This window comes from Empidonax traillii, unplaced genomic scaffold, assembly GCF_003031625.1.
Source record: "Empidonax traillii isolate 1590-97213 ecotype Southwest subspecies unplaced genomic scaffold, ASM303162v1 scaffold679:size546144, whole genome shotgun sequence".
Classification (NCBI taxonomy): Eukaryota; Metazoa; Chordata; class Aves; order Passeriformes; family Tyrannidae; genus Empidonax; species Empidonax traillii.
The window spans coordinates 263781-291668 of NW_020955872.1; the positions used below are offsets into that span (position 1 = coordinate 263781).

Below are 27888 nucleotides of genomic sequence, written 5' to 3' on the forward strand. Positions count from 1 at the left end.
AAAGCTACAAGATCTTCATCCTTGTAATAGCCTTTTTTTTCCTGCTTCTTTACCTGGAACAACTGAGTGTTCTCATTCTGTTATTACTGTTTTGTTAATAAATTGTTCTTAATATGGTATTTTTCTTGTAAACTGCCAATGCGTGCATACCCATATCTGCAATGCAAACACACACGTATCTGCTTCCATGTTTTATGTTGCTATCCTTTCAGCTTCTGCAGGGCTCCAGCTGTATCTATGTGCTGCACTGGTTTCCCCTGGGTTGTTTTACTGGTGAGGCAGACTCCAAGATTAGGAAAACAGGTCTGAATTCAGCACAACACAAAACCCACAAGGTGACTTAAATGAATGTTTCTTGGCTTGTGGAGTTTTAAAATCTATGGTGGCTGTCAGCAGAGCCAATAAATTCTCCCATCTTTGGCTTTAGATAGTAACACAGTTCTATTGGCAAGGTAAATGTCTGCTGTTTGGAGTTTATCCTCTATGCAGAATGCATCTCTTTATACAGAGGATACCTTCTATACCAAGAAAAGTCTGTGAGATGTGTTATGTGACCAAGAGTGGAGGAGCAGATTCTGACTGTGTTTACATGAGGACAAATGCTAAGTGATTTAATGGCCTTATTAATTCAAACTGGAATGTGCATATCTGGTGGTAAGGTCAGTAGGAAACAAACACTCAGTATAATTTTTTACATTCAAAATGTGGATCCTAAATTATGAAACAAGATACTCAAATAAAAACATGAGGTAACATCCTGATTAATAATGTTTTCTTGAACAGCAGTGTACTCCAAGCTGACCTCTCAAGCATTTTGTTAAGAAAAAAGGGTCCTGTATTTATTTCAAGCATAATTGCACTGATTTTATGCCAGCATAATGTAAATCTAAGCAGCTGTAGGTACACAGATCAGTAGACTATTAATGTTTTTGTGCATCATGTTTCAGTAAGGGAAATAATTTTTTTTTTTTTTTAAGTTCAAGGCATTACAAAGGCAATCCATGGTGTTGTGTAGAACAAGGGTTTCATTATACAGCAAAATAGTTGTCTGCTGAGAGGCTGTGATATTCGATGAGAGAAGTGTTAGGGAGCAGGACAGAATCATCCCTTGGGGCACAGCCTGGCCAGGGGGATGTCACTTGGACTGTCATTCTCTAGAGTTGCCTCAAATAATTCATCACAGGTGGGTAAACAGGGAACACAGTTTACAAAGGGTAGTTATCTTTAAAATCATACTCCTTCTGAAATATTGTTTGTGCTGTAATACAGAAGAGGCATTAAGCAGAAGATAAATGACAATCCTTTTCCCTTCTCATCAGTCTGATTTATTGTTGTATTCTATTGTGATGTTAATAGCTCTTTAGTTTGTCGTTTGCCTTTTGTATTGTACAGCAGTTGTTTTCCTTTTGTGGTAGTCCTGCAGGGCTGAAGGGCAGGAGGGGGAGTAGTTACCACAAAGCAATAGGACTAGAGAAAAACACTGAAGAAAAACAGGCGAACACGTTAGAAACCTAAACTAGTGCCAGCTGAGGTTGACTGTATGTCTTCAAGACTTTCCCTTCAGCTCACGGCTGAGCCCCAGCGGTGGAGGTGAGCGCTTTTAAGGGGAAGGACACTGAGCTGAAGGCTGTGGCTGCAGACCCAGCTCTGTCAGCTCTCCCCCTGGAGAGGAGCCCTGTGTCTCTTGCGGGGACAGTGACAATGTGGTGGGAGGAATGGCTCATGGCTGAGTTCAGTAACACCTATCACATATTAGTTCCTATGTTAAAAGGTAAGGCAAACTTAAATTCTTTGTGTGAGGTGATAGGAATGAAAGGATTACCTAGTCTGGAAGTGAGATGAATGAGCTGCGTCAGTGCCTCTTTCCTCTTCTTTCTACCCTCTCCTGCCCTCTTTCTCTCCTTACTTTCTGAGAATGTTTTTGTCTGGGTAATCTAAAGTTTAAAAAAACAGTTAATTTTGCACATTCTGCAATGCTTCTTATCCTCTCACCCATGGTACAGGGAAAAAAACAAGTAGGCATGTTTTGTAAAGATACCTCCATCAGGAGAATGTGATGGGTGACTCTCTGAAATTGCTTCTGTAACTACCAGAAGAATTGAAAATAAATGAGAACTTGAGACAGGCAGACATGCTTGAATAGTTGGCATCTTACCTAAGAGCCTAAGGTTTAGATCCAGAAGTTCAGTCCTATCTTTGTTATGCACCTATTTGTGTAAAATAACTAATCCAAATAGAGCCTGATGATTCTCATCAGGTGCAAAGGTAGGAAGCAGTATTTTTAAAGAGTTTCTAGATTGGCAGAAAATCTTGACTAAGAGGGAATACTGTATAATAAACTCACAGCTGGACATTTCAGATATCAGAAATGAATATTTCAATATGCTTTTAAAGGCTACATATTGTTTTATTGTGTGCTTTTCAGCACATCCATTAAAAACTAAATGGGAAGGAAAGAGTGAAATTAATTTCCAGTGAGAAGTGTTTTAGGATACTGGGCATTTTTCCACTGAACATCTCTGTGGAAATCTGGAAAAAATGTTATTTCAGTTCTCTACAAGAAAATAACATTTTAACTGCACTTCTCTTTCCCACCATCAATAAATTTGAGAAAATTCTTTTGTAATTATTGACTAGTAGAAAAAAAGGGATCTTTTTTTGAAAACCATTTAGGAGATTATTTGATTTTAAACAGAGCACTCTTGCAAGTGTGAACCATGGATGGTATTTGTACTATTGTCTTCTCGTTTGCTTTCAGATAGAAGGCAGTTTTAGTCTTTTGGAAAAGGCAAGGGAGGAAGACAGTATTAACTATATCATTGCCATCTGTGGATGCTCTTTGCATTTCTCTGTTTCACGCTACTTTGTGTAGTCCCTGGTAGCCTGAATGCCGCTTGTAGAGGACAAGACTTGGCAATAGCCAAGTCCCTAATGGGCTTGAAACGAGTTTTCATTCTTTTGCTGTTGTAAGCTACTGATGGTTTTTTGAGTGAAGACAATAATAGGCAGGGAAGTTTAAGGCATTATTAATTTGTATTTGTTTATAATACTTCTTATAAGTTACATTACAACAGTGTGCATCACAATTCATGATGAGTACATTATTGCTTCATCTGGTATTTAATTATCTGTACTACAGTTCATTTTTGTTGAGAATTTACATTCTCAGTAACAGAACTCACTTGGGGCAATTTTTGGGATGAATATTTGTACTGCTGGAAACTGTTCTTTTGGAGGTTTCCACCAAATCTTTTGAAAACCAATAGTAGTAGTGTGACCGAAAACTGTGATCGACTGTTGTTTGTTTTGTAATAGCACAGTGTGTGCCCAGTTCCTAGGGGAAAAAGGCTCTTGCAGCAGCTGAAGAATGCAGCCTGTGATCTCCTTCTTCCCAGGGATGCTCCACCCAGCCCTATAGCTATAAATGGCAATTGGACTTCAGGGAATTACAGCAGGCAATGAGCTAAGCAATGGCAGGTTCATCTGCAGCTTCCATTTTCACTGTTCGACATGAAAGTAATAAAATATAGCCTTGAGCTGTTTTGTGTACCCTTCAAAGTCTGCAGCTTCATGGGGAGCATGGTCTGGACTCTGTAAGGATGGGTTGGTGCCTTGAAGGCTGTGGTTGTCTGACTTGTTTTAGAGGACTGCAGGAGGGGTTGTAGCTGAACAAATGGCCAGCCTTGGGAAACTTGTTGGCAAGTTTGCCACAAAATCCTATGTTTTATCAAGCAGCTGTGGAGATGGCCACTGATAAGCATGTTCATCTGCTGCCTTACTAGCAAAGGTCAGAACTTGGAGGAAAATTAGCAGTGCTCAGCAGCCAGGGAAAATGGTATCTAATAAGGGAATTAATTTCATTTTCTGTATGTTTGCTGTTTAGCCACAGTGTAGGCATATTCCTCTGGGCACTGTGCACTCCCTCCCTGCATGGGAGGAGTGGGGGAAAAAGGTATTTCTGGAGTTTCATTCTTATCTTTGTAAACCAAACGAAATTAATTGCTTCCCCAAAAGTTCCTGTTTGTCACTGCTGGTTGGAAGTGGTACTTAAAATGTCCATTGGCAGCATTTCAAAAGCAATCCCACTTTAGGTCTGGTCTGCCCCACAGCTGGTGTGTCAGCAGTTGTAACATGCATAATTAGCCTTCAGTTTTGTCATTATCAGCTTAAATTTCTCCGTCAAATGTAAAGGGTGAAATTTCAAAAGACTGAGGGATTCCTCAAGGATAAGCCAGTTCATTCTGTAATGAGTTGTGTATGGGTAATAATAATGAAAAAAGTAATAACACCAGCAATATATTCTTTTATTTATTCTGTGCTGTGTGAAAAGTCATAGAGGAAAAGCATGTTTAATGTTTATTCAGTGGAGGGTTTGAATGGAGAAGTGTAAGGGAAGTAGCCTTCTGTGGAATAATAAACACAAAGTTATACATTTAACAGATGCTTTGTTCTTTATTATTCCCTCAGTTTCCATCTGCAGGCATTATTGGCTAGTTGTATCCATCTGTACCAAAACATCTCTTGTATACAAGGTGTATAATTTCTTCAGCTACGTTCACATATTTCATCAGTTCTCAGTCCTGTGAGGTACCAAATGTTTCTGTATGACTCAGAGCTCTACTAGGAGGAAATACAATTTGCGTTGTGTGGATAACTGGGAACTCAGATGCAGAAGTTCAGACAGGGGTGAGAGCAGTCAGGACATGTTACCCTAGATGTCTGCCACCAGCAGAAATGTGCTGGCTCCCTCCTACCACAGCCCATTTACCCCTTTGGAAGGAGCAGCCCAGAGAGCTGCCAGTGGTTTTCCTAATGCCAGGAATTGTAGCTGCACGTTTCAAAGGAAGAGTCACTTGGATCCTGAGAAAAGCAGAATGATGAAAGTGGCTTTAAAATCATCAGATGGAATTAAAAAATACATTTGAGTTTCTATTCTCAGGTTCTCACTTTGCAAAAGTGCAGAGAGCATACCTGCAGGCTTCTCTTTGCAACAACTCAAGTTTTATGTATTCCTTATGTAAATACATACAGTGAGATGTGCCTGGACTTTCACTTACCTCCTGGAGATAAGGCTTTAAAGCAAATACCAAAATACCACCAACGTTAACTTGTAAAAATACCATGAAAGTGTTGCAAATGCCTTTAAAATCAAGGTTGTCTTTTAGAAATGTACCCGATTTTCAGCTTGGCCTCTGGAAGTCATCCTTGTAGCTGAGGATATTTATTCTGTTCCATTTTTTGAATGGGATGCAGCTGCTGAATTCTTCGGACCTGAGTAAAGGCTCTTAAAGAGCCTTATTTATATCAGTTTTTTTCTGTCCTTCTCTGGTTCTGAACAAATAGCAACAACTTCAGCCATTGGAAACCATCACACTGCAGCTAAGCTATTGAAGTCCTGCTGCTTTGCCAGGACATCTCTGAATGACATCTCTGAAGAGCTGGACTCTAACCTGAGTAGTTATGTGTAATTACATTAAAGTGAGTGTAACTTCTGAAGGAGGTTGGCATGTGGTAGACTCTCCCCCTTAGTGCAGAAGCTCCTGCATTGCAGATCCCTGGGGATCTGAAGAACAAAGAGTATGTCTAAGGCGATCAACTAAAACACACCCACAGCCTGTTAGAAGCACTTTGCAATGATACTTAAGTGTATAATTCCTCTCGTTTCAAAATACAGGTTTATGGTTTGAGTTTTCCTTGAATACTCTTTGTGATTATTAATGACCTGTATCAAATAATCTTATTTAGGTCATTGAAAGGCATAATGCGGATAAGAACTCTTTAAACCCTGTAAACCTCAAAATTGATCAATTAATCTGCTCTCTAGACCTGTACTTTACTGGGAATCGTTAATAGTAAGCTGAAATGCTCTGATATTTTGATGTTAGTAGAGTTTGATAAAAGTTCAAAAGTAATATTCGTGTCTGAAACCAAGAATATTGCAGTGAAACTTCCTGTGTCTGCATGCCTTTTTTTAGCAAGAGCTTCCTACTGGCTCTTAAAGCCCACACTCTTGGTTCCTTCTTTTTTCACTAAGCACTTTGCTCAATCAATAATGAAAAGTAAAATTCAAAGAGGTTTATGTGGATCTTTCAGCTGACTAACGTATATTTTAATTACAGTATTAATAATGTCAATAAGAGGAGGTGAACAGCTGCTGTGGACACTTAGCACAGACAGATTAAAATAATTGGATTGGGGATGTCTGCTAGATTGCCATTAAAAATTTTTAATAGGAGCAGAGAGCATTTGACAGTCACCAGCCAAAGCATACAGGGGATAAGGGGAGGAGAAGAAATAGAAGAGGGGATAAGAAGAGGACATTGAAAAGCTTTTGTGCTCTTCATTCATCTAAAAATAGGTTTCCAGTCTGCTTCTGAGTTTGTTTATGTTTGTCTTTCCTTTGGAGACTGTGGATAGAGACATGTCTTTTGAAATGCTTTGAGTTTATGGCTTCTGCTCTTGAAGATTTTAATTTCAGGAATAGGACTTGGGAGCCTTGGTTGCACATTTGGGAAGCTGCTCTGAGCTTCTCCCTGGCCATGGTACTGCCTCTGAAGGCTGGACGAGATCTCACTGCACCCTCTTCTCGCTGAATATGCTTAAAATGTAGAGCAGCATTTTCCAAAATACCAGTTGAATCCATAGTTCTCTTCTGCAGGCAAGAAATCTAAATACTCCCAAAGACAGGATTTGTCCTTGTGATTCAAGAACTGGTGAGATGTGGGCTGTACCTAATGTTGCTTGTTGCACCTGGATTTTGGAAGTACAATAAAGATAAAATCTGCTTTCTGGCTTTACAAAAGCAAAGCTGTAAAGTTGGGTTTTCAGGATATTGCAGTGACTCAGAATATGTTTGACTGCTTTTAAGAGTCTTTGAGAAAATATAGAGCATTCTTGGAGATTACAGCAGCAGCACCAGCATGTCTGAACAAACTCGGCTTTCGTTCCTCCAGCATTGCCTTTTTACTCTCGATCAGCTAACTAAAGTCTCTGCAAATCCTTCTGATGTTTTCCCTTTCTGGAAACAGGAGTGATGCTGCATGTTCTCTCCTCATCTGTCTCAATGTATGGGCTTTTATTAAAGTCTAATATAACATCTCAGAGTACTTATGTCATCTCTTTTGGAGTCATCAGTTTCTGGTGATGGATAGCACTTAAAACTATGAGATAAAAAACCCCAAGTTAAATAGCTTTAATTGGGTTTTGTTTACTTTCTGCTTTTTAGAAATTATGAGGCCCAGGCAGACAACCTCTGGAGCAGATGGGTGTTTTGTGGTTACTGGACCAGACAGCTCAGATATAATTAAAGTGCCTTTTTTGCATATGCAACCTGCAACCACTTCTGTATTTTCACAGGTCTTAGGATCATATGAAGCATAAATTTAATAGAGGTTGTTGCACTTCTCTTACTTATTTTTATTTCTGAGTGAGTTGTTTCAGCTGAGCCTAATGCGTATAATGTTGTACAACTGTCGATGCTCAGTCTGTCACTCAGGCTCCTTGGTAGAGTTCAGAAAGAGTACAAGAAAATCTAAACTAGTCAGTGTTTTTCAATTAGTTTTCATGGAAATGCAAAGATCGAATGTGTTTTTAATCAAAATAGCTCTGCCATGTGTCCTGGAAGGTATTCTGCAGGGGTTTTTATACCCCAGATTCTTTTTAATGATCCTGACGGGGCTTTGGTGGTGCAGTGCCATCCCTGGAGATGAAGGAAGGAGTCTGTCACAGGAACTCCTGCTCAAAAGGGGAAAGGTAACTCCTATGAGGCAGACCAGCACATTTTGGACTGAAAACATCTTTCTTAGCTGCAAACATTTTTTAACTCTTTGACCAAAACATCATTTTTTCCCCACAGAAAACATATCTTTTGTGAGTGTTCTTTTAAGACAAAATACTGATTTTTTTTTTCCCACTGAAAAAAGGAGATTTTTAGGTCACTTCTGTTTCTGAAGCTATTTTTGACAGTCCCGTGACACATTTGTCTCTAGAATTGGTCATTGATGTAACAAGAGAGCAGCCAGAGGAATTCTCACCTGCCTGCTATTTTGGTTTTCCTAATCCTGCACCTCTGCAGAGTGAGAATGAGTCCTTGAAATTTTGTATAATTAAGAAACAAATTAAAAGTCCCATAGTACTTATTTGTGAATAGAAAGTTACAGTGTCAGACGGGCTTATCAGATTTCTTAGGCCTAGCTCAGATCAAAGTTTGAAGATTAATATTTTTGAGTGCTGTGGGAAGAAATTAATCTGAAGTAGACAACTGAAGTTCATTTTTTTCCTTTCTGTTGCTGATAGTGTTCATTTTGTATAACCTCTCCATAAGCTGTGAACACTTAATGTTATAACTTTTCATCCTGATAACATATTTTTAAATATAAAGCTGTGCATTACTGAAAAAAGTAGTCTGAAATGGGGAAAAAACAAATCCCTAGATGTGCTGGTATCTAACAGAGATTATGTACAAATAATTTAAACTAGATGCTGTAGTCAGTGTGCCCCAACCATCCCTGGTTGGTTTGTTTGTTTGTGGGTTTTGTTTGTTTGGTTTTGTTTTCTCTTTTTTACAGAGAACACTGTTAGTTACTGAATAACCCAAAGAACCCTGATTCAAAGCAGAATTCAGTTTCTGAGACCAAAACTCTGCCAACCTGCATTTCCAATAAATATGAATTGGAACCTATAGTTCCAATGTTGTTCTGTTTTTTTTTATCTGCAGTAAAGGAAAAAAAAAATCTTTTCTGGAGCTCATAAGTGAAAGGGGGACAGTCTAGATGGATACTTGACAGCCATTCTATTTTAGCTTTATGTAGGGCCACTAAGAAAATTTGGTGATTTTTAGATACTTTACTTGCAGGACAGCTGCTGTGCAGAGCTTGGAAATGGCTGTTCCTTCATGAACCTGCTCAAACCATGTGATGAAGGAACGGCCATTTCCAAGCGCAGCCCCATTTCCAGTTATGTAAATAACAGTTTTTCTCATGAGAGGAAACAAAGAATATTGATATGAGGGATATATGGGCTGAAGAAACTTATTTTTGAAGAAAGATTGCATACGTACAGCATAATTACAAGATGACTAGCAGGGCACTGATCTCTGTCTGCAGCATCTTGACAAGCAGTGACAGTACTTCTGAGGTTATTCAGCTGTCTTTGCAGATAAAACAGGGTTTTTTGCCTTAGAAACCTTGTATGGTTTGATGCCTGGTATGCAACACAATGCCTTAAGACCTCTCGGCCCTGTGCAGTGGTATGCAAAAAGACTGGGAATGGAGGTGAGGAGCTGCATGCTTTGAGGATTTGATGTGTGATCTAAGAGGCACTGAAAATGCTGAGACCTCTGTGTTGATTTCCCTGGGCTCCAAAGCATCTGACTTTGGATGTCTGAGTTTGGTGCTACCAGGAACCAAGCTGATGGCCAAGATGTCAAGCCAGGAAGGGCTGCAGGTGTTTCAGAGCCGTGAGGGGGGGCTCTCATACCCTGGCAGGTGGGAGGCTCTTCAGTCTGCTGATTTAGAGGTGCATGGAGCATCTGGGCAGATATTTGAAAAGAAAAAAAATCCAAAAAACGTACATAATCTCCCTTGCCATTGCCATGAACTCTAGCCTATGGTTTCTCCTGGTCTGTGAGCAATCTGACGAAGCACTAAGTCGTGCCAGCCGACAAACAAACTTGTCACTGTGAAGAATGACTTGGTGAAATGCCACGTAGGGCAGAGCTGCCATCAAAATAATTGGTGATTCACTGTTTGTTTCTCACAAATTTCCTACGCTCCCTGCCCACGCACTACAGATGACAGCATTCTGTATGGGGACTGTGAGCATGACAGACATTATTTATGAAGCAGCGCCTTTATCAAGGATTTTTTTTTTCCCCTAGCAAACTGTGTAAAATGCTCAGTTTCTAAGTTGCTATTGTCAAAATTATGTTGTAAATTTAGCTGACCTGCCTGCTTGAGTAAGTTTTCGAAGGTGTTTTAAAAAGCTCTAAACTATGTGACAAGGTCAGGCAGGAGCCTCTGAATGCTCCTCCCTGTGCTCCAAGGTGCCTTGGCAGTTGTGTCCAGCACTCTTTTGTCTGCTCCTGGTAGAGGGAGAGTTTGGGTAGTTGATTCTGAGCTTGCACAGCCCCAGGTTGAAGGATTTTTTGGGATTTTTACCCCTTCCTCACTGCCGCTTGCACTGCCTCAGGACTTCTCTGGAGTCAGAAGTAGGGAACCCAGTCACAACCTTTTTGTGTGACTGGGCTTTTCCTTGGGCCTGGCTCCGAGCTTGCTTCAAAGCAGAGAAAGGAAATGATAATTTTTCCTCTTTAAGATTCATGACGTCTGGCAGCAAAAGGTGTCCTGGGAGTCGCAGCTGCTCCAGCTGGGCTCACTCAGCTGCTTAGTGCACAGCTTCAGGTCAATGATGTTCTTATTTTACGAAACGTTGTATCTGGGTCTGGGTCCTTAATTCAAGTCTGATTTGATCAAATACTAAAGGACACTGAAGACACAAGAGAGCTCAGTTAATGGGTAAGGAAACCGAATATGTCGTAGGATAGAGGTAAGTGTAATAGAGAACATGGGCTGAATGTAGGGTTCATGGTGCCACTGGATTTAACTTTCTTGGGCTTTAGCTGAGTTTGAAGAAAAGTGAACAGCTTTGATTCAGTTAGAAAAAAAGCTGGCACCACCAACTACTTACTGTGCCCTGGAAATCCATCAACAAACTGAGAGCCCTCGTATAATGTTTGTTTTCAGACCAGTTTCATGACCTTACCTGTTTTCATAGCTGGACTGAGAGGAATGAAACTATGGAATGAGAAGTGGCATTAATATTTTCAAACCAAACTGCGTAATTAGGCTGATTTGTATTGGAGTGGCTTCGTCAGGTGCTTTCCTTTGAAGTCTATGGTGACATGTTTATCCTTTTTTGTATGCACTGTGCATGAAGGGCATCTAACCCAGGCAGTTGTGAGCAAAATATGCTGAGGATAAAGGGGTTTTGAAAGCTCATGACATGACAGCTGCAGCTGCATAGGTTCGGTTTGGCAAGTAACAGTTTATGTAAGCATAAGGTTTTATGGCCATGGCTTTTATTGTTGCATTTTTAAATTCGACTTAACTGCGTACAAGAAAGTAGAGACCAAGAGCTGTTCGTCTTCTGGCTTGGTCTGTGAGGAGCTTGTAACTCTAGCAATTGTTTCTGTTTTTCACAACAGTGGGAACTTTATGGCTATTTTCCCCCTTTTCCATCCAAAGTAGATGTGCTGCTTAAAAGAAAAAAAAAAAAAAAGAAGTGCTGGAGAGTCTGGCAGGCAAGCAGTTTGAACCTGGGATCCTTCAGGTTGGAGGGGCAGTTTAGAAAATACACCTTTCTCCTGAAAACTGATGTTGCAGCACAGTGTTTTCATTTGTGTGGATCCATTTTACGTTTCTTACTTGAAAGTGACATTTTTAACAAACCTTTATGTTAATAGACAATGATGAGCTTCAAGATACTCTTTAGAGACCTTTCCAGGTATGTACACTGATCCATCAGTCTGAGCTATAGCTATATATACACATTCGGAGCTGTTTGTATATTTTCAGTGTGGCTGAGGTGATTTCTTGAAAACTATTTAGACTCTCGTTTGGTATTTGGTAAAACTTAATGGCAAATCAACAAATTTGTGTGTGCAAATGGTAATTTTTTTAATAAGAAATGATAAAATAGTGCTTCCCAATGAGGTGAGGTATTTTCCTGTGCTGTGCTTTGCAAGAAGGGAGCAGATGCTGTTTCAATGCATAGAAAGAAGAGAAAAAGTAATTGCATGGATGAAAAGTATTCATGATGCTAGTGAGTGTGAAACCACTTCTTTGTGCTTACTGTATTTTTCCTTATTAATAGACTTTGTTTATTTTCTGATCTTTTCCGTAGAGGATTGTCTTTGCAGGGTCTTCAGGAAAGAGACAGTCATCAAAACAGCTGCTAGTGTGGGTGGAATTTAATATCTCAGATCTTACAGAAAAAAACATCAAAACAAAGCAAGAAATACAGTCCTAATAAGCTGGAGTAGATTGGCAGAGCACTGCAACTGACTCAGTGGTACAGACTTGTCCCAGGCTGCATAACATCAGTGTGTAGGACAGGGTAGTGTTTGCACCTGTGAACATAGTGCAAGAGTGATAACACCAAAGTGGAACTGTAGAGTGATTATGTAGCAAAGGAAATGAAAACTTCTGCTAATTGCTTACTTTCTGCATATTTGAGATGTGCCTCTCCCTGCCTCCTGGGGGCATCTGTTGAATTGTTGTGTCACTGGCACTGCAGCACTGCTGGCTGGTGATGTGAACTCATGACTCAAAGAAAACTTCCTTAATTAAGAAAATGGCTCCTTCAGCCTTTTTTTTTCTGCCTTTATTTCAGCTAAGTTATGAAAGAGAGAATGTGTATGAGAGAACACACATGGTCGCGGTACTGAGTGAGTGGGTAGTCACTGTTGGAGGTGTTCAAGTCAGCTCTGGGAGTAGCCATTCATGTAATGAGTCTGCAGATTGCTCTGGAAGGGGGATGATAATCTCTAGCAAGGTGTGGTATAGTAGTCAGGGTAGATGTTAGAGCAGTCGGTAACCTCCTGATTTAGGGCACTTGCCTGGAATGGGATAAAGCTGGATCAATGGGCCAAGGCCAACAGCATGAGGTTCAATAAGACCAAATGCTGGGTCCTGCACTTTGGTCACAACAACCCCACGTATCACTCCAAGCATGGGGAAGAGTGGCTGGAAAGAGACCCAGTGAAAAAGGGCCTGGTGGTGCTGGTTGACAGTGACTGAACATAAGCCAGAAGTGTGCTCATGTGGCCAAGGTGGCCAGTGGAACCCTGGCTTATATCAAAAATAGTGTGGCCAGCAGGACCAGGGAAGTTATCCCTTTGTACTTGGCACTGGTGAGGACATACCTCGAGTACTGTGTTCAGTTCTGTGCTCCTCACTGCAAGAAAGACATTGAGGTGCTGGAGCAAGTCCAGAGAAGGGCAGTGAAGCTGCTGAAGGGTCTGAAGCAAAAGTCCTATGATGAGGAGCAGCTGAGGGAGCTGAGGTTGTTTAACCTGGAGAAAAGGAGGCTCAGGAGTGACCTTATCATTCTCTGTAACTACCTGAAAGGAGCTTGTAGCCAGGTGGGGGTCAGCCTTTTCTACCAGGCAATCAGTGATAGGATGAAAGGACAGCCTCAAGCTGCAACAGGGGAGGTTCAGATTGGACATCAGGAGGAATATTTTCACTGAAAGGGCTGTTAGCATTGGAACAGACTGCCCAGGGAAGTGGTGGAGTCACCATCCTTGAAGTTATTCAAGAAATGACTGGACGTGGCACTTAGGGCTGTAGTCTAGTTTACATGGCGGTGTTTGGGCAAAGGTTGGACTTAATCTTGGAGGTCTTTTCCAGCCCAAATGATTCTGTGATTGTGTAAAAGCCTGGTTCAAGCTCTTACTCTAAGCCATGCAGTACAGACCTCTTCTCAAGTCTTCTGTGTCTTAGCTGAGTAACTGAGAGCTCTCACTCTACTTCCGAATGTAAATATTTAGAGATGTCTTGCATTTTGTTCCTATCAACTAGATCACACCCACCCTCACTCTCCCTCGCAAAAGAAGTGAAAAAAACTCCTAGAATTGTTTTCCAATCAGACCTGGTATGTAGGTAGTTGGATGGCTGTTTTCATATGTGCAACAGATCTCATTTTCCTTTTTGTGTCTTACAGGTATAAAGAAAATACTGGCATTTTGAAACAATAAGAATAGGGGTTTGTATTGAATTAAAGACTTCACTATTAGTCAAATCCTAGTTCTCGGGGTAACAGAATTATATGACTTTAACTTCACTATGAGATTCCGATAGTATGCTGGTCAGACCATACAGTCTACATGAATCTTAAAACTCGAAATCCAGGAGGTAAACTAAAGTACTCAAATATGTATTTTTAGCCTTGTGGACAATTCTCAGGCTGATATGATTTTTACATGCTTGGGAATGACATTGTGTGCTCTCTCACATGCATTCTCTCTTTCAAATAGTAGGTCATTTACTTCTCTCTAAAATGTTTCAATTTTTTCTTCTACGAGGAACATAATATAAATAGATGCCACTCCTAACTGTTGAAAGCATTGGCTCTGATCACATTGATTCTTACTGGGTGCAGAAATGGTTAACTTTTGTGCTGTGCTAACAGAGATCCTTGTTGTTTCACCAGGACATTTTGTACTAATTCAGGACCATATATCCAAATAGGATATGTGATTATATTTGTTTCATCCAAATTGTTTAAATACATTTCACATATCGTTTCAGCCTTACTATTTTTATTTGCTTAACATTAATCTCATTAGGCTTAGGAGGAAGAGCAGTATTTTATATTCAAAATCTAATTGGAAGTCTTTACATTTAGTAAGAGCATAGCTTGAATAGATGACATTCATGGGTACTGTAAAACCTGCATGTTGGGTAAAAGTTGTCCTCAGGATGGAGCCCACCTTTTCCATGACTTGGGGCACAGGAAAACTCAGACAGGGCATGCCACTCTTCAGTATATCGTGGACTGTGCTTCCTTGTTCAGCTTCACAAGCACCTGAACACTGAGGACTGTTGGAAGCACTTTTGATACTCGTGCAGCTGTTGTGTTGGATTTTGGGTCAGCTACCACTAGCTTGCAGAGTTCCTGTTATTCCTGATGAAGCAGGAATCTGTTTTAACACTTGAAAAAAACATAGCACCAGCCTCTCAAAATGTACACTAGATGAACTGATAAAAGGGATAAAAATTCTCCTCTTAATGAACTCAGGCTACCCCGATCTTCTGTCTTGAGATTGATGAGACCTCTGTAGCCCATTACTGTGCTCTCAGATGGTTTAATTACTGCAGTTCAGCTTGTTACTGCATGCACTCGGGGTTGTGACAACACTGCTTGTACCCTCAACCTGCAGCAGAATTCAGAGTATCGCAGTGTGGCTTCATTCTCTTTTACTCACAAAAATACGTTTACGTGAACACTGACAAACTTTCAGCTGTAATTTTAAAGTCGGATCTAGGCTTTTTAAGGTTCCGTCTTCATTTTTTGGCACCTCCAAAAAAGCGCTTGCACCTTCTTGGCTCTAATTGTAGTGCTTCTTGATAAATGTCTTAAGAAATATTGAAAATCCGACCATGTATTTTAATGCATTCCAGTGCAGTTTTCTAACTTCTGGAGGTTGGTTTTCTGGATCTATTGAAAAAGTTCAATACAGAGTGGTTAGGTTATGGATTAATATTTTGCTAGGCAATACCTTAAACACAATTAATGTTTATTAATGTCAGAAAAGAAATTAAATACATCTCCATTATGCATTAGGGTTTTTAAGAGAATGCTTTTTATATACTCTAAACAAAAAATCGTATCCTGAGGCATTTGGAAAACTTGGAGAGGTTGATCCGGAAATATTTTTCTCTTTATTTTAACAATTTTAATACTGCTGTGAAAACATACTCATTGTTCTGCTCTTTGTTTATCCTTAGACTAAAGTTAGAAGGCCTATTTTTCCCCCCTGATAAATGGAAATCACCACTGTAATATTCTGAAATGTGTATCTTTACCTGGGCACGGCTTCATGCCGTCTTACTAAGTGAAATATTTCTGTTGTGGATGTGAATTCTGTCTTCCCTGAGTTGAGTACCAGCTATCCAGTGTTCCCACAGGGGTTGCCTTGCAGTAATTGATCCTGGTGGGTACGTGGATTTCCCATTTTTGGGAATGAGACAGGATGTTAGCTAGGAGTAAGGAAGTGTCTGTCTTTGGCAACACCAAACTGCCATTAAATAGTTTTGATATCTAAAACTAAACAAAATCTTTGTTTGTAAAGTGTGATCTTTCTGACAAAACTACACCTAAGTGCATTATAGCATGAGATAAGGCCACTTTAGTGCAAGGCTTCAAGCTGTAACACAGGATCATCTGAACTGTGCATTCTCTTTCTAGTGGAGACATTATATTAATAATTTTGCCACTGACGTCAAGGGGAACAGGATGTCACCCTAGATAACGACCTTACTGAAGTCAGTCCTTCTTAATGAAGATTAATTGTGCATCCATACTCAGTGCATGCATGTTCAGATATCTTCCTGTGAATGCTTTGATGTCACACAGCACAAGTCTTGTGCTTCTTTGTATAGTGTTTGGGTGCTATGTGCTACTAGTAGATCCTTGGGAACAGCTGTGTGATCTCAGAGCATCCTAGGTTGCAGTAGTTTGTAATGGCAGCTGGAAAACAGTGTGTTGCCTGCAATGCCCTGAGCTGACTATGGAAGAGCAGCTGGAAATGGGATGACATGCTGTACCTGGGATGGCACTTGCGCCATCCTGTTGCTTCCTAAGTCTTCATTAATCTACAGGTGGTTATCTAGGGGGGCAATACCAAAGAAGTTTCTATGCAGTCCTTAATCTGCATGTAATGCTAAAAAGGCTACTTTATTTAGTTTATTTCCCCCTTCTCCTTAATTCTCATCCTGTCCAGGAACAGTGTTCTGTACGTCAATGCAATAGGACAGAGTACATAGCTGTACTGAAGTGACTGACTATCATTTCAGAACTGGTTTTGGTTCTTCCTAACAGCAACACCAGGGAAACGAAGAAGAGAGGGATTACTTGTACCAACAGCCAAATTGTGAGAATTTATACCTGAAGAGTCTGGAAATAATTTTAGAGAGAGTTGAAATAAATGACCAGGGTAAGCAAAAGGTTGTAAAGTGTCAATTATATGCTGTTTCATGAAGCTTAAAGAAGTAATTAAGCAAACACAATTAAAACACTCTAATGCTATATTTGCCATGTTATTTGCAATATAATCTTTTTGTGTGCAAAACCACTGAATTCTGTTACAATGGACAACCATCTAAATACAAGCACATAGCTAAGAGGTACTAGAATAGCAGAAGAACAAGTAGACATAATTGATTTTGATCTTACTGGTTTCAAATGGATTTGAGCAAAAGACTAATGAAAAGTAGACAACTAATCTGATAATGGCATTTACCTAAATGAGTAAAGACCAAAGTCATTAACAGTAACAATAAGGCAGTAAGATAAAAATTGTTTTCTCCATCTAGCATTAAAATTTGTGTTTTCTAAAACTGTGATATGTGTGAGTTCTTATTTCCCACCCTATGCACCATCCACATTACTCCGAAAGGCTTAAAACTCCATGGAGATCAACAGAGGTTGATCATTGCCCATAGTTTCACATTCAGCATTCCGTACAGTAGTTGTCAACTGCTTTCTGTGTTGTACAAAGGACAGGAGAACAAGACTTTACTAAAAGAAATCTGAAAGACTGTGTGTTGGAGTCGCAGGAGAAGGAGGTCAGGTACACAAGAATAGCTTAGACATGCTTAAGAGTAATTTAAGCACATAGTGTTACTTAAGTGAGGATATACCACTTAATGTTTATTTTGGAGTCACCAAACACCTAACCTATTAAAAGAAATGCTTGAAGATATATTAGTAAAACTAAAATCTGCATCCTATGAAAAATATGCTTATGACAGTGGACAAGAAGTATGGGGAAAATGGACAGATTCTTCAGAGGCAAAAAAAAGTATTTCAGTCATCTCCTTTGCTGAGTCATCTGCTCTGCATTTGAGTTAGTTACCTGGTACGTGAACTGCTCGGTTGAGTGGAGAAAAGATGTTAGATGTTAGTGGGAGTGCCAGAGAGAAAATGCAGCTGAAGCTCGAGACCTGAGGGGAAAAATACGTGACTGGTTGATGTAAGAAACCAGAGAAGGCTTTTAGTCTGGATAAGGGTTTCGTAAAATTCATTTATGAAAACAGCTTTGCAGTTAGCAGTTCATGTCCTATCAGGCTGATCACTTTATCCCAGAGCAGTATTTCTGTTTGCACTCTTCTGTGTTGCCTTTTTTTATCTTCTTGATTATGAAGTTGTTTGCTGGTCATATTTAGACCTACAGTCCTACAATCTAAATAATAGAGAACAAGCTGTGTACCTGTGTCTGAACACATATGATGGGCATGAACTCAAAAAATTAAGTTGCTCTGACTTGTTGCTTGAAGATGATCTGCTCCTTTTAAGCTTCTACAAGGAGCTATCTCGGGTTGATGTTGAAATAGGCTGGTGAAGTGTTACCCTTCACATGGAGAGAAACAGTAAATATTCTTCATGTCTGTGCTGCCCTTATCCTCCTTTGGATGCCCCAAAGAGTGGAGAATAGCTTTAGGCAGATGTAATTATACCAGCATCCATTCTTCAAGGGAGCTTTACTTTTCTGGACCTCTCCAAGCTTGGTTGATTTTGCAGTAATTTACAGCCTGTTTGTAAAACTCAGCAGTGCTTCGGGAGGAAGATGAGGCCTTTAATTCACTGTCTTATGTAAAGCATAGGAGTATTTGAATAGATTAAATTATGAGATACTGTGTTTTGACTCATGGAACACATGGATTTATATTTGCAAAATGAAACAGACTTTTTCGAGGAAATGTTTCTTGAACCTCTGGCTTCTTTAAAGATTAGGAGATTCCACTGGCCCTACCTACCATATGATTTTCCAAAAATATGTTAGTTTATTAGTCATATGTTCCATTAGCATTATAAAAGCCTATGTTAACATGACCTAGCAGAGATTTTATCAAACTCGTCAAATGTTGAAGAGGAATGTCTTCTCCACTGCACAGCAACTGGACAGAGTGATTCCACATTCTTTATCAATGCTCAGCAACCTATCATGCTATTGGAAGGTGCAGAAGTTGCATCCCACTGTTTTCAGCTGAACTGTGAACACCAGGAACATACCAGCAAACTGCCAGAATAAAAACCTGGTTTAAAGGAACAACCCTCAGTCTTGTTTGGTGCTTTCACCTTTCTGTTGGTTTTAAGCCCTTGAACTCCTACCAAAAAAGGAATAAAAATAATTTAAAAAAAAAAATCTTAGAATCATTTAGATTGGGAAAGACTCCTTAAGATCATTGAGTCCAAACATTAACCCTGCATTACCAAGTCTACCACTAAACCATATCCCTTAAGTGCCAGCTCTGCGTGTCCTTTAAATACCTCCAGGAATTGTGACTCTGCCACTTCCCTGGGCAGAAGGATGGGATATTCCCATATTAAGGTGAAATTAGCCTGGATAGTGCTGAGTTGAGTGCTCTGCTCATAAAAAGCAGCACAGCTCTGCAGGGTGTACTGGAGTCCTCAAAACAGATTCTTAGTGCAGGGCTGTACCACAGCTTGCAAACCTCATCTCTCCAAGGTCAGCTGTTTAGCAGAGCTAATGTTAGAACTGGGCATTGCAGCGGTACAGCTCACTGCTTGCACTTACAGAGCTAACTCAGAGGATGTGGAGTTACCTCCAGAGTTCAAAAATTGCCAAGGGCAAATCTGTCTGAAAAAGAGGAAGAATTCTTCTATCTGTGCAAAATTCGGTTAAGGACCATTTGTTTAATTTGTGGTAATTCCTAAAAGTCCTATGCAGCCTTTGGTTTTTGTGGTCTACAGGAAATAGGATGTGTTCTAAATAGTATAAGTATTCTATTACCTCAGCTTTTCCTAAGGAGGGTAATTTTTGCTTCCCATTCCTCTTTTAAGTGTTTCAGTTTGAAAATTTTTATGGTAGACATCTCAGTGATATTTCTGTTTATGAAAATGCTTATGTCAGAGAAATAACTCAGATAAAATACCCTTAAACTCCACCATAAAGATGTGTATTTCTCTCTGTGTACCATTTTGACTGTAGAATATTTTATATATATGTGTTCATGAGGACTGTATTGCATTTTTCTGTACTTGTAAAGTTTCTTTTTCATTATCAGGGTTGGAAAGGAATTAGTTTCTTAGTATACATTGTTTGGTTGTGGATTCTGTTCTTGATCACTTTTATCTTTAAATGACAACAGCTTTTTAAAAAATGTAAATGTTTACTTGCAGTTTTGCAAATAGGGTTTATGTGACTCTTGCTGCTTTGGTTTTGCTCGAGTTAGGCTGATCAGCTTGGCCTGTGACACTGTGCAAACCTTTAGTTTGATATTACTAAATCTGGTTAGTCAACAGTAAGGCTCTAGAAGAGCAAGAAGAGGTGAAGAAGCAAAAAATGAAGAAACAAATTCTAGTAGTCAAATACTGGGCTAACAGAAGTTTGCGTATGTGGCCCATGTGTATATAAATATCACAAAGATATTGAGCATAGTATATCCACTGAGTATACAGAGGTGCAATTGTTCGTGTTGAGGTAACACCTTTTTCTATTATGGTTGCACAATGACTTGAAAAAAAACTACTGTGGCAAAAAAATCTTCCTGGGTGAGCTCAAACATACTTCATGAATCATAAGAAATGGTGTTTATTGTGTAATTCTCTATTGCTAAATTATGCTAAATCTTTATTGCTGGATGATCCTGCACATTTGTGAATAACTTTTGTCTTGTACCTGTATGAGAATACACATAGGCAGTCATAGGTGTGCATATATATGTTTGTATACAAAAATGCATATGCAGGTTGTGTGAATGCATATAAATAACATGCACTTATATAGGCAAAATATATATAGACTGTGCATGAAGATGTTTACATACAACAGGATGCATAAATGTTTAGTAAAGTCAAAATATACCGATTTTCATGTTAAGGAGCTTCAGCTAATATCTTTTAAAGTCAATGGACATCCTTTGCAGGTGTATGTGCAGAACAGATGAATTATAAGTGTAGAGTGAAAAAAAATGAGTATGCAGTGACTGTACAGCTGTTGAAATGTAAACTGAAAATGTGAGTGAAGTTTGTTCATTGTAAATTTGCCAAGTTGTGATGAAAGGCAGGTTGGTGGGTTTGTTGTTACAGCCAAGCAGATGTACATCAGAGCTTTTCATTATCTACAGGTGCATCAGGTTATACTTACTGACAAGACTCATGCTTATTTTTTAACACGGATAGAATGAAAAACAAATTTTTCTTTCTTTCCCTATAGTGCTAATGTGTACTCTTTGATGATACTTTGATGAATTCTGAAAGTCTTGCTTGAAGTTAATTGTCAGCCTTTAAGCTTGTCTTTGTGCTTGCTCTTCTCTTTGAGTAATGATTACTTCTCTGACCCAAGCCAAATACTCAAAGAATAGTTTTTTGTATGTGTTCTCGCAGGTGGGAGATAGAACAGCTAAAGCTTTTTGTTTGCTTTCTGAGAATAATTGGTACCTTGCAGAGATGTAGCATATCTTATGCTGTTTTCCTTTATAAATGTTAACACACACGTTGTTATTACAGCTCTTCAAAAACATGTCCTTTAGTCGATCGTATTCTAAACACAGTATCGTCATAAGGAGGGGATGGGATGTGTCAGAAAAGAGGCTCTGCCAGGGTTCTGTCTGAACAGTCTGGTGGAGTGGGATTAGCAAGTTGAGGGTGATAAGATTTGTGTTGTCCATGGAGCTGTGGAAATCTGCATCTCTGACTGACAGTGTGAGGAAAGGAATGAAGTGATGATCAAGTGATCAAATACTGTACAAAGAAAGCAAACTGGGAAAAGCTGACAAAGGTTGTTTGGGGTTTTCTTTTTCTTTTTTATTTTCCCCTGCTTTGTGCTTTTCTCACTGGAATCCTAATGTTTTTGCAACAATACTCGATTAAATGGTTTCAGACAGAATTGACTTCTTGTTTTGTATGTCTGTATCCTTTTTAAGGAATGCTGCTCTAGGGAAAACAAAGATATTTGAAAGGTTAGAAGTGTCCAAGAAAATGGCATTTTAGTACGAAGAACCTGTGTTATTTTTTTCTAGCAGTAAAAGAGATGGTTCTGTTTATTAAACAGTGCATACCATATGATGCTTCATATTTTTCCATTTGGTTTCCTGTAGGGTGATTTCACTTGGAACAGCATGTCAGGGCGCAGTGTTCGGCTGAAGTCAGTTCCCGTTCAAAGCCTCTCGGAGCTGGAGCGTGCTCGGCTGCAGGAAGTGGCTTTTTATCAGTTACAGCAGGACTGTGACCTGGGCTGTCAGATTACTATCCCCAAAGGTAAGGGCTTGATAAACTGTCTCTATTTAGATTGCTAAGCCACTGATTTCATATCACAGCAATAAACACTAGATTTTTTTACTCCACAGATATTGTCTTCTGTTTCAGTTTTGCTTAAACGTGGTCACTGTGTAAAAGTGATGAGTAAAGTTGTTTGTCTGCTGTGTCCAATTCGGGCCACCTGGGGGTGGGATCATCTGATCAAAGACAGATGTCTACAGGGTAGATAATCTAAATCAGACCTATTCATCCTAGGATGTCTTGATACTCAGTTGAGGTAAAAGGCTTTTCCTGCATTTCTTGACATCCAGAAGTAAAGCTCTATGCAGGTAAAGTAGATAATACCATAAAAGTGACATTTTCACTCTGTATTGTGTGGTGTATGAAGGAAGCCAAGTATCACTAGTTCAGACAGACAGTGAAGATATTTACATTAAATAAGATGAATCCTACCCAAGTTTTCCTAAAGACAGTGGCGTTTATTGCCTAGAAAACAAGTTAATTTTCAGCATAAAACATTGAACTTTTAGGAAAAAGGAAGTTAATTGAAAAGGAGAAGGTCAGCTATCAGAATCCTGATGCAGAATGTGTGCTTAGGTTACTATGGAAGAGATATAAATCTCACTAAAACTAATGAGAAAGTTTCTGTTGTTTCCTGTAGGCTGGAGATCAAGCATAGCAAAGACAACTGTTGTGCAGGCATCTGCAAATCTGCCTTTCCTGTTGTTTCTTTGCAGTTATATACTCATGTAAGGAATATCAAGGGATCACTGAATTCTCACCTTTGGCTGTGAGCAGAGGTGCTTTGTGGTAGCAAATACAGAGTCAGGCCACAAGACCAGTTTTCTAATGAGTCAAAGTTAAGCAGGAAAAAAGTCCTGCAGTCTGTGAAAATAATGGTGTGGGAAAGAACAAATATGAAAGAGACAGGCGTGTGTATTCATCAGATTTTCAGCATCTGCAGAAAAGTCCTGCCAAAACCAACAAAGTCCAGCTTACCAATTACAGGAAGGCATCAGTTTGTAGTGAGATGGATTTAATCAACTTCTTCAAGCTCCACCAGCTCCCCTGGTGCCTCAAAAAACATTTAATCGGTAGGACAACAATATTACAGGATATTCATAGGAGGAACTGGATCACTAAGGGCACTGCAATAACTTCTGACAATCTGAACTGCCATGGGCAATTCCAGTGGGAGATGAAGATACTCATTTAGAGGTAATACCATCCAAGATAATAGAGTATACATATTCATAGAATCATAGAATAGCTTAGTTTGGAAGGTACCTTAAAAGTCATCTAGTCTAACTCCCCTATCTATATGTATATATATATATATACACACCCCTAGTCTAAATACCTAGTCTAAATCTACCCTCTTTTGGTTTAAAAACATTATCCCTTGTCCTGTTGCAACAGACCCTACTAAAAAGTCTGTTCCCATCTTTCTTATAAGCCCCCTCTCATTACTAAAAGGTTGCAGTGAGTTCTCCCCGAAGTCTTCTCTCTCTGAGCTGAACAACCCCAACCCTGTCAGCCTGTCTCTGTAGAAGTGCTCAAGCTCACTGATCATTTTTGTGACCCTCCTCTGGACCTACTCCAACAGGTCCATGTCTTTCCTGTGCTGGGAACCCCATGGCTGGACGCAGCTGGACAGAATCATGTCCCTCAACCTGCTGGCCATGCTACTTTTGATGCAGCCTAGGATGTGGTTGGATTTCTGGGCTGGGAGCACACATTGTCAGCTCATGTCCAGCTTCTCATACACCAGCATCCCCAAGTCCTTCTCATTAGGGCTACTTCAAATCCATTCAGCTCCAGCCTGTATGGTGGCTGTCCAGATCCAGGTGCAGTACCTCATTGGGTTCCCATGGGCCCACTTCTCGAGCTTGTCCAGGTCTCTTCTGATGGCAACACATCCCTCAGGTGTGTCAGCTGCAGATTTTCTGAGGGTGCACTTAGTGTCACTGTCTGTGTCATTGATGAAGATGTCAGGCAGTGTTTGTCCCAGTGTGGTGCCCTGAGGGACACCACTTGTCACCCGTCTCCCTCTGGGCATTGAGCCATGTTCAAAAACTTGGAGCTGTGAAGAGTGAGTACTACTTTGGTGTTCTTCTTGCTGTTTCGTCCTGGTACTGCCATGAAAAGCCAACCATCTGGGGAATCTTTCAGGTTTGAATCAAGCACAAGAACAGTTTTTATTTTCACAGCACACATGTACATGGATAAATGTATAACATGAAATTAATTTTAGATATATTGAGTCTGAAAAGTATAATTTTAAGTATAAAAACTAAATAAGAATATAAATTCTTGTTAAACATCTTAAAATAAAAGGTATTTCACAAAAAGTAAGGAACTCTGGGCTCCTGATTTATCTCTACTGATAGCCCCATCATTTCATGTATCTTTTGGTTCAGTTTGAATGGGAAATATTCAGTTCTGCTCTTCAGGTTAGAGGTACCGGTGAGATTATTGATAAGAAGTAAATCATTTCACATATGCATTCTTGCTTTGAATGACTGGATTATGAATTTTTCTGTCCTAAGGTATGGAGGGTGAAGGAAAAGCCACTGCAATTGAATTTTAAAATGTTGTAGTACATCTATTGAAAGAAGTGAAGGTACATCTAGTTTTTAACTGTCCGTCCTGTTTCTAAGTCTGTCACCAATTTTGACAATGGGCATAAATAATATTTTGCAGTAGGTAAATACAATAATCATACTATCGGTCCATCATGCTACATGTGTGCTGTTACTTTGATAGGAGAGTAAGAATCTGCTATATTCTTAAATTATTACAGATTGGTTTAGGCTCTCTGCAGAGACACTCTGAAGTCCACCTCATGTACCTATCATTTTTGAGTGGTGGGGAATGAAAACATATAGTAAGAAATTACAGGTGACCATCCACTCGATCTGCTAACATCACAGGACTGTGTAAATAGAGAATTTCAAGTTTTATCAGTGTGAAACTGGCTTGGGCACTTTAGCATGCAGGAATACAAATAAAATCAAATTCTGTCACAGCCATTTGTGCCTCAAGTTAAGAACAGACTGAAGGCTGTTAAACATTTTCTGTTTAAAAAGCCAAACCCACAGCAGTGAGATGTAGAACTGTCTGTTTGAGAGAGTTGGAGGAGCTCTCTAGGTCTGGAGAAATCCAGAAAAATGACAGGTGTACTCTGCAACTCTCTTCTGCATCAGAAAATGCCATATGAAACTATTCATGAATAGAGGTTAGTGGAACAATTTATGTATTGGAAAATTAAGAAAGAATTTTCTTCCTGCAGGCATTTGAATATTTACAATTACTGGCATGGGTACTACGAAAAGTAAGAAATTTATTGTTCTTTGGTAAAAAGTGTTTGCTCCAAACGTGCTTGTGTGGAACTTAAGTCAGAGTGCAGGAGCATCTGCCTTATCTTTACAACCGCAGTGATGTTGTTACTGGTTGCTTCTTCATAATATTTTGGTCCTCCCATGCTCAGAAGACCCCTTTGTCACAGCAAGTGCAGTTAACACTTCCAGGACATATCTGGCTATTCTCACACTTGTAGAGGAACTCATAGATAATCCCTCTCCTTCACTGTATTGCAGCCATTACCATTAACAAAGAATGTCACTAACATCTCCTAGTAAAATATCCTGTGGTCGCAGAGAAGGGACCACCTCCCACAGGAATTTCTTTAACCAGCATGTCATTTCAAATATGCTACAATTGCACTGCAGTAGGTAATTAGAAAGCATTCAAATTGATTAAGAGTTAGTATTTTTATATGTGTGATAGAGATGCTTCAGGTTCTCATTCTGATGCTTCTTGTTTTCATTTTTCTGCCTCATGTATTCAGGTTCTGTAATCATCATCTTTTTCGCTCCCATATCACTTCTGCATTTGCCACCAGAAACTGGACCAAGAATCATTTATCATCTCTGGGTTAATGTGTTAAGTTGCAAGAGGATGCTGGCATTTCCAGGCAGAGTATTACACAGTTTCTTTACCAATACAGTTACTCTGTGCAAGATTTTTAATTTAGTGTCTGATGTTTTGAATGGCACAACACCATTCTGGTGATTCTCCTTTACAGTTCCCGTTTAGAACATACTGTGTTTTTTCTCCTTTTAGGGGAGTAAATCTTCTTTTTATAATAGGAGAAAACAAAGGTGATGGAATTCACTTTAGGTATGCTTACATTTTGGTGACATTTCGGGTCTTTGTGTGTCATGGTGCACAAGTAGTGAGAAAAACTAATCTTTTAGAGCAGATCTTCACAAAAAAAGTGGTAAATCAAGTCATGTGGCTTTTATGGAGTAAAACTGGGATCAGAGCTGGAGAGGAGCTAATTTTCTTTTGTTCATTGGCTCCAGGTATCTCTTGAGTAGAGCGGTTATTGAATGAGGTTTATTTATAACTCTCTTTCACAGTCCTGTCCCACTTCACTACACCTGTGTTTGGAAGCACTGGTAGGCAATTCTAGGACCTTATGAGTTAGAGCAAATGAGGAATTAGGGCCTCAAGCCTAATTCAACTCCTCAAGCATCTGGCTGGGTTTTAAGGTATGTTGTGACCTGTTGGTGTAGGGGCTTGAATGGGATTTAGGGGTCAGAGTCACAGTTTTCACGAGAAGAGAGAGTGACTTCTCACATTCTTGCCAGTTTCCAGCAGGATATGCTGCTGTCATCTCAGCTTTGCAGTGGAGCTGGAGGAGTTGTGGGGAGAGAGAGAATAAATGAGGGGTGGGGAGGGGGGAAAGCCTGTTACTAATTTTGAATATTGCTTAAGTAGGTGTGCATTTACCAGTGAGACATGCAACCATATGTGGCTGAGCTGCTTTTGGTGGTCACTTGTTAAGAAGATAAATAAGAGGGAGATACACACATAATTAGGAATAATGACTCGTTTATAAATAGTACCATAGAAAAAGAGAAGATGAGTGGGAATCACTAGGTAATAAGTACTATCTGCAAATGGTTTGATCTACATGGCCTATGTTCTGAAGCATCTGTAGACACTGAAATTTCACATTTGTTGTGAAAATTATCTACTAGCGAAGCAGGAAAAATGCATAGGTACTACCAGTGTTGAGACAAGTAGATACACTGTAGCTGAATTGTTACTGAAAGCTTGATCATCCCATGAAAGTCCCCAAAAGTACTATATGGAATTGTTTTAGAGCTGATTTAGCACATGATTAAACTCATCAGACTGTAAGCTGACCAAAGACTTGTATATACGGGTTCATGCTAAATGGCAGGGTATTGCAATGAAAATAAAGATCAAATAGGATACTCAACAGATATTTAGGTCTGCAATTCTGCCTGTTTGCTTCTTGCTTGTACAGATTGAACTATTGGAGCTGGATTTCTCATATTCTGATTTCTCATTTGTTTGAAAACTCACGTGTTGGAAGGGAAGGACAGTACAGGGGTGTGGATGCAGGAGGAACAGGTAGGATCTGGGAACTTTTCAGGCCCAGTTCCCTACAGCTGTGTGTCCTGTGGCTACCATCTGCCACAGAGCCAGCTCCTCCTCCTCTCTGCTGGCATTAAAATGGTGTGATAACCACATCCTACTGAGCCCAGTTGTCTTTGTTATTCCTATGCTTTTCATCATAGTTTTGGGATTGCTGGTTGACAGCCAGCTTTATATGAGCCAACAGTGGCCAACTAGGCCAATGGCATTTTGGCCTTTATCAGGAATAGTGTGGCCAGCAGGACAAGGAAAGTGTTTGTCCCTCTATACTCGGCACTGGTGAGGCTGCACCTCAAGTCCTTTGTCCAGTTCTGGGCTCCTCACTTCAACCACTGCAGTGCTGGAGCGTGTCCAGAGAAGGGCAGCGAAGCTGCTGAAGGGTCTGGAGAGTAAGTCAGTCCTATGAGGAGC

General features: G+C 39.8%; 1 protein-coding gene across 3 annotated transcripts in view; it reads left to right on the forward strand.

Moving 5' to 3' along the window:
* Positions 1–27888, forward strand: part of ARHGAP6 (Rho GTPase activating protein 6) — a 321793-nt gene that overhangs the window by 240856 nt on the left and 53049 nt on the right. For all 3 annotated transcript variants that reach the window (XM_027899620.1, XM_027899621.1, XM_027899622.1), the window contains exon 2: positions 21846–22005. In XM_027899620.1, the coding sequence (XP_027755421.1) occupies positions 21846–22005 (160 nt within the window). The remainder of the gene's footprint in view (positions 1–21845; positions 22006–27888) is intronic.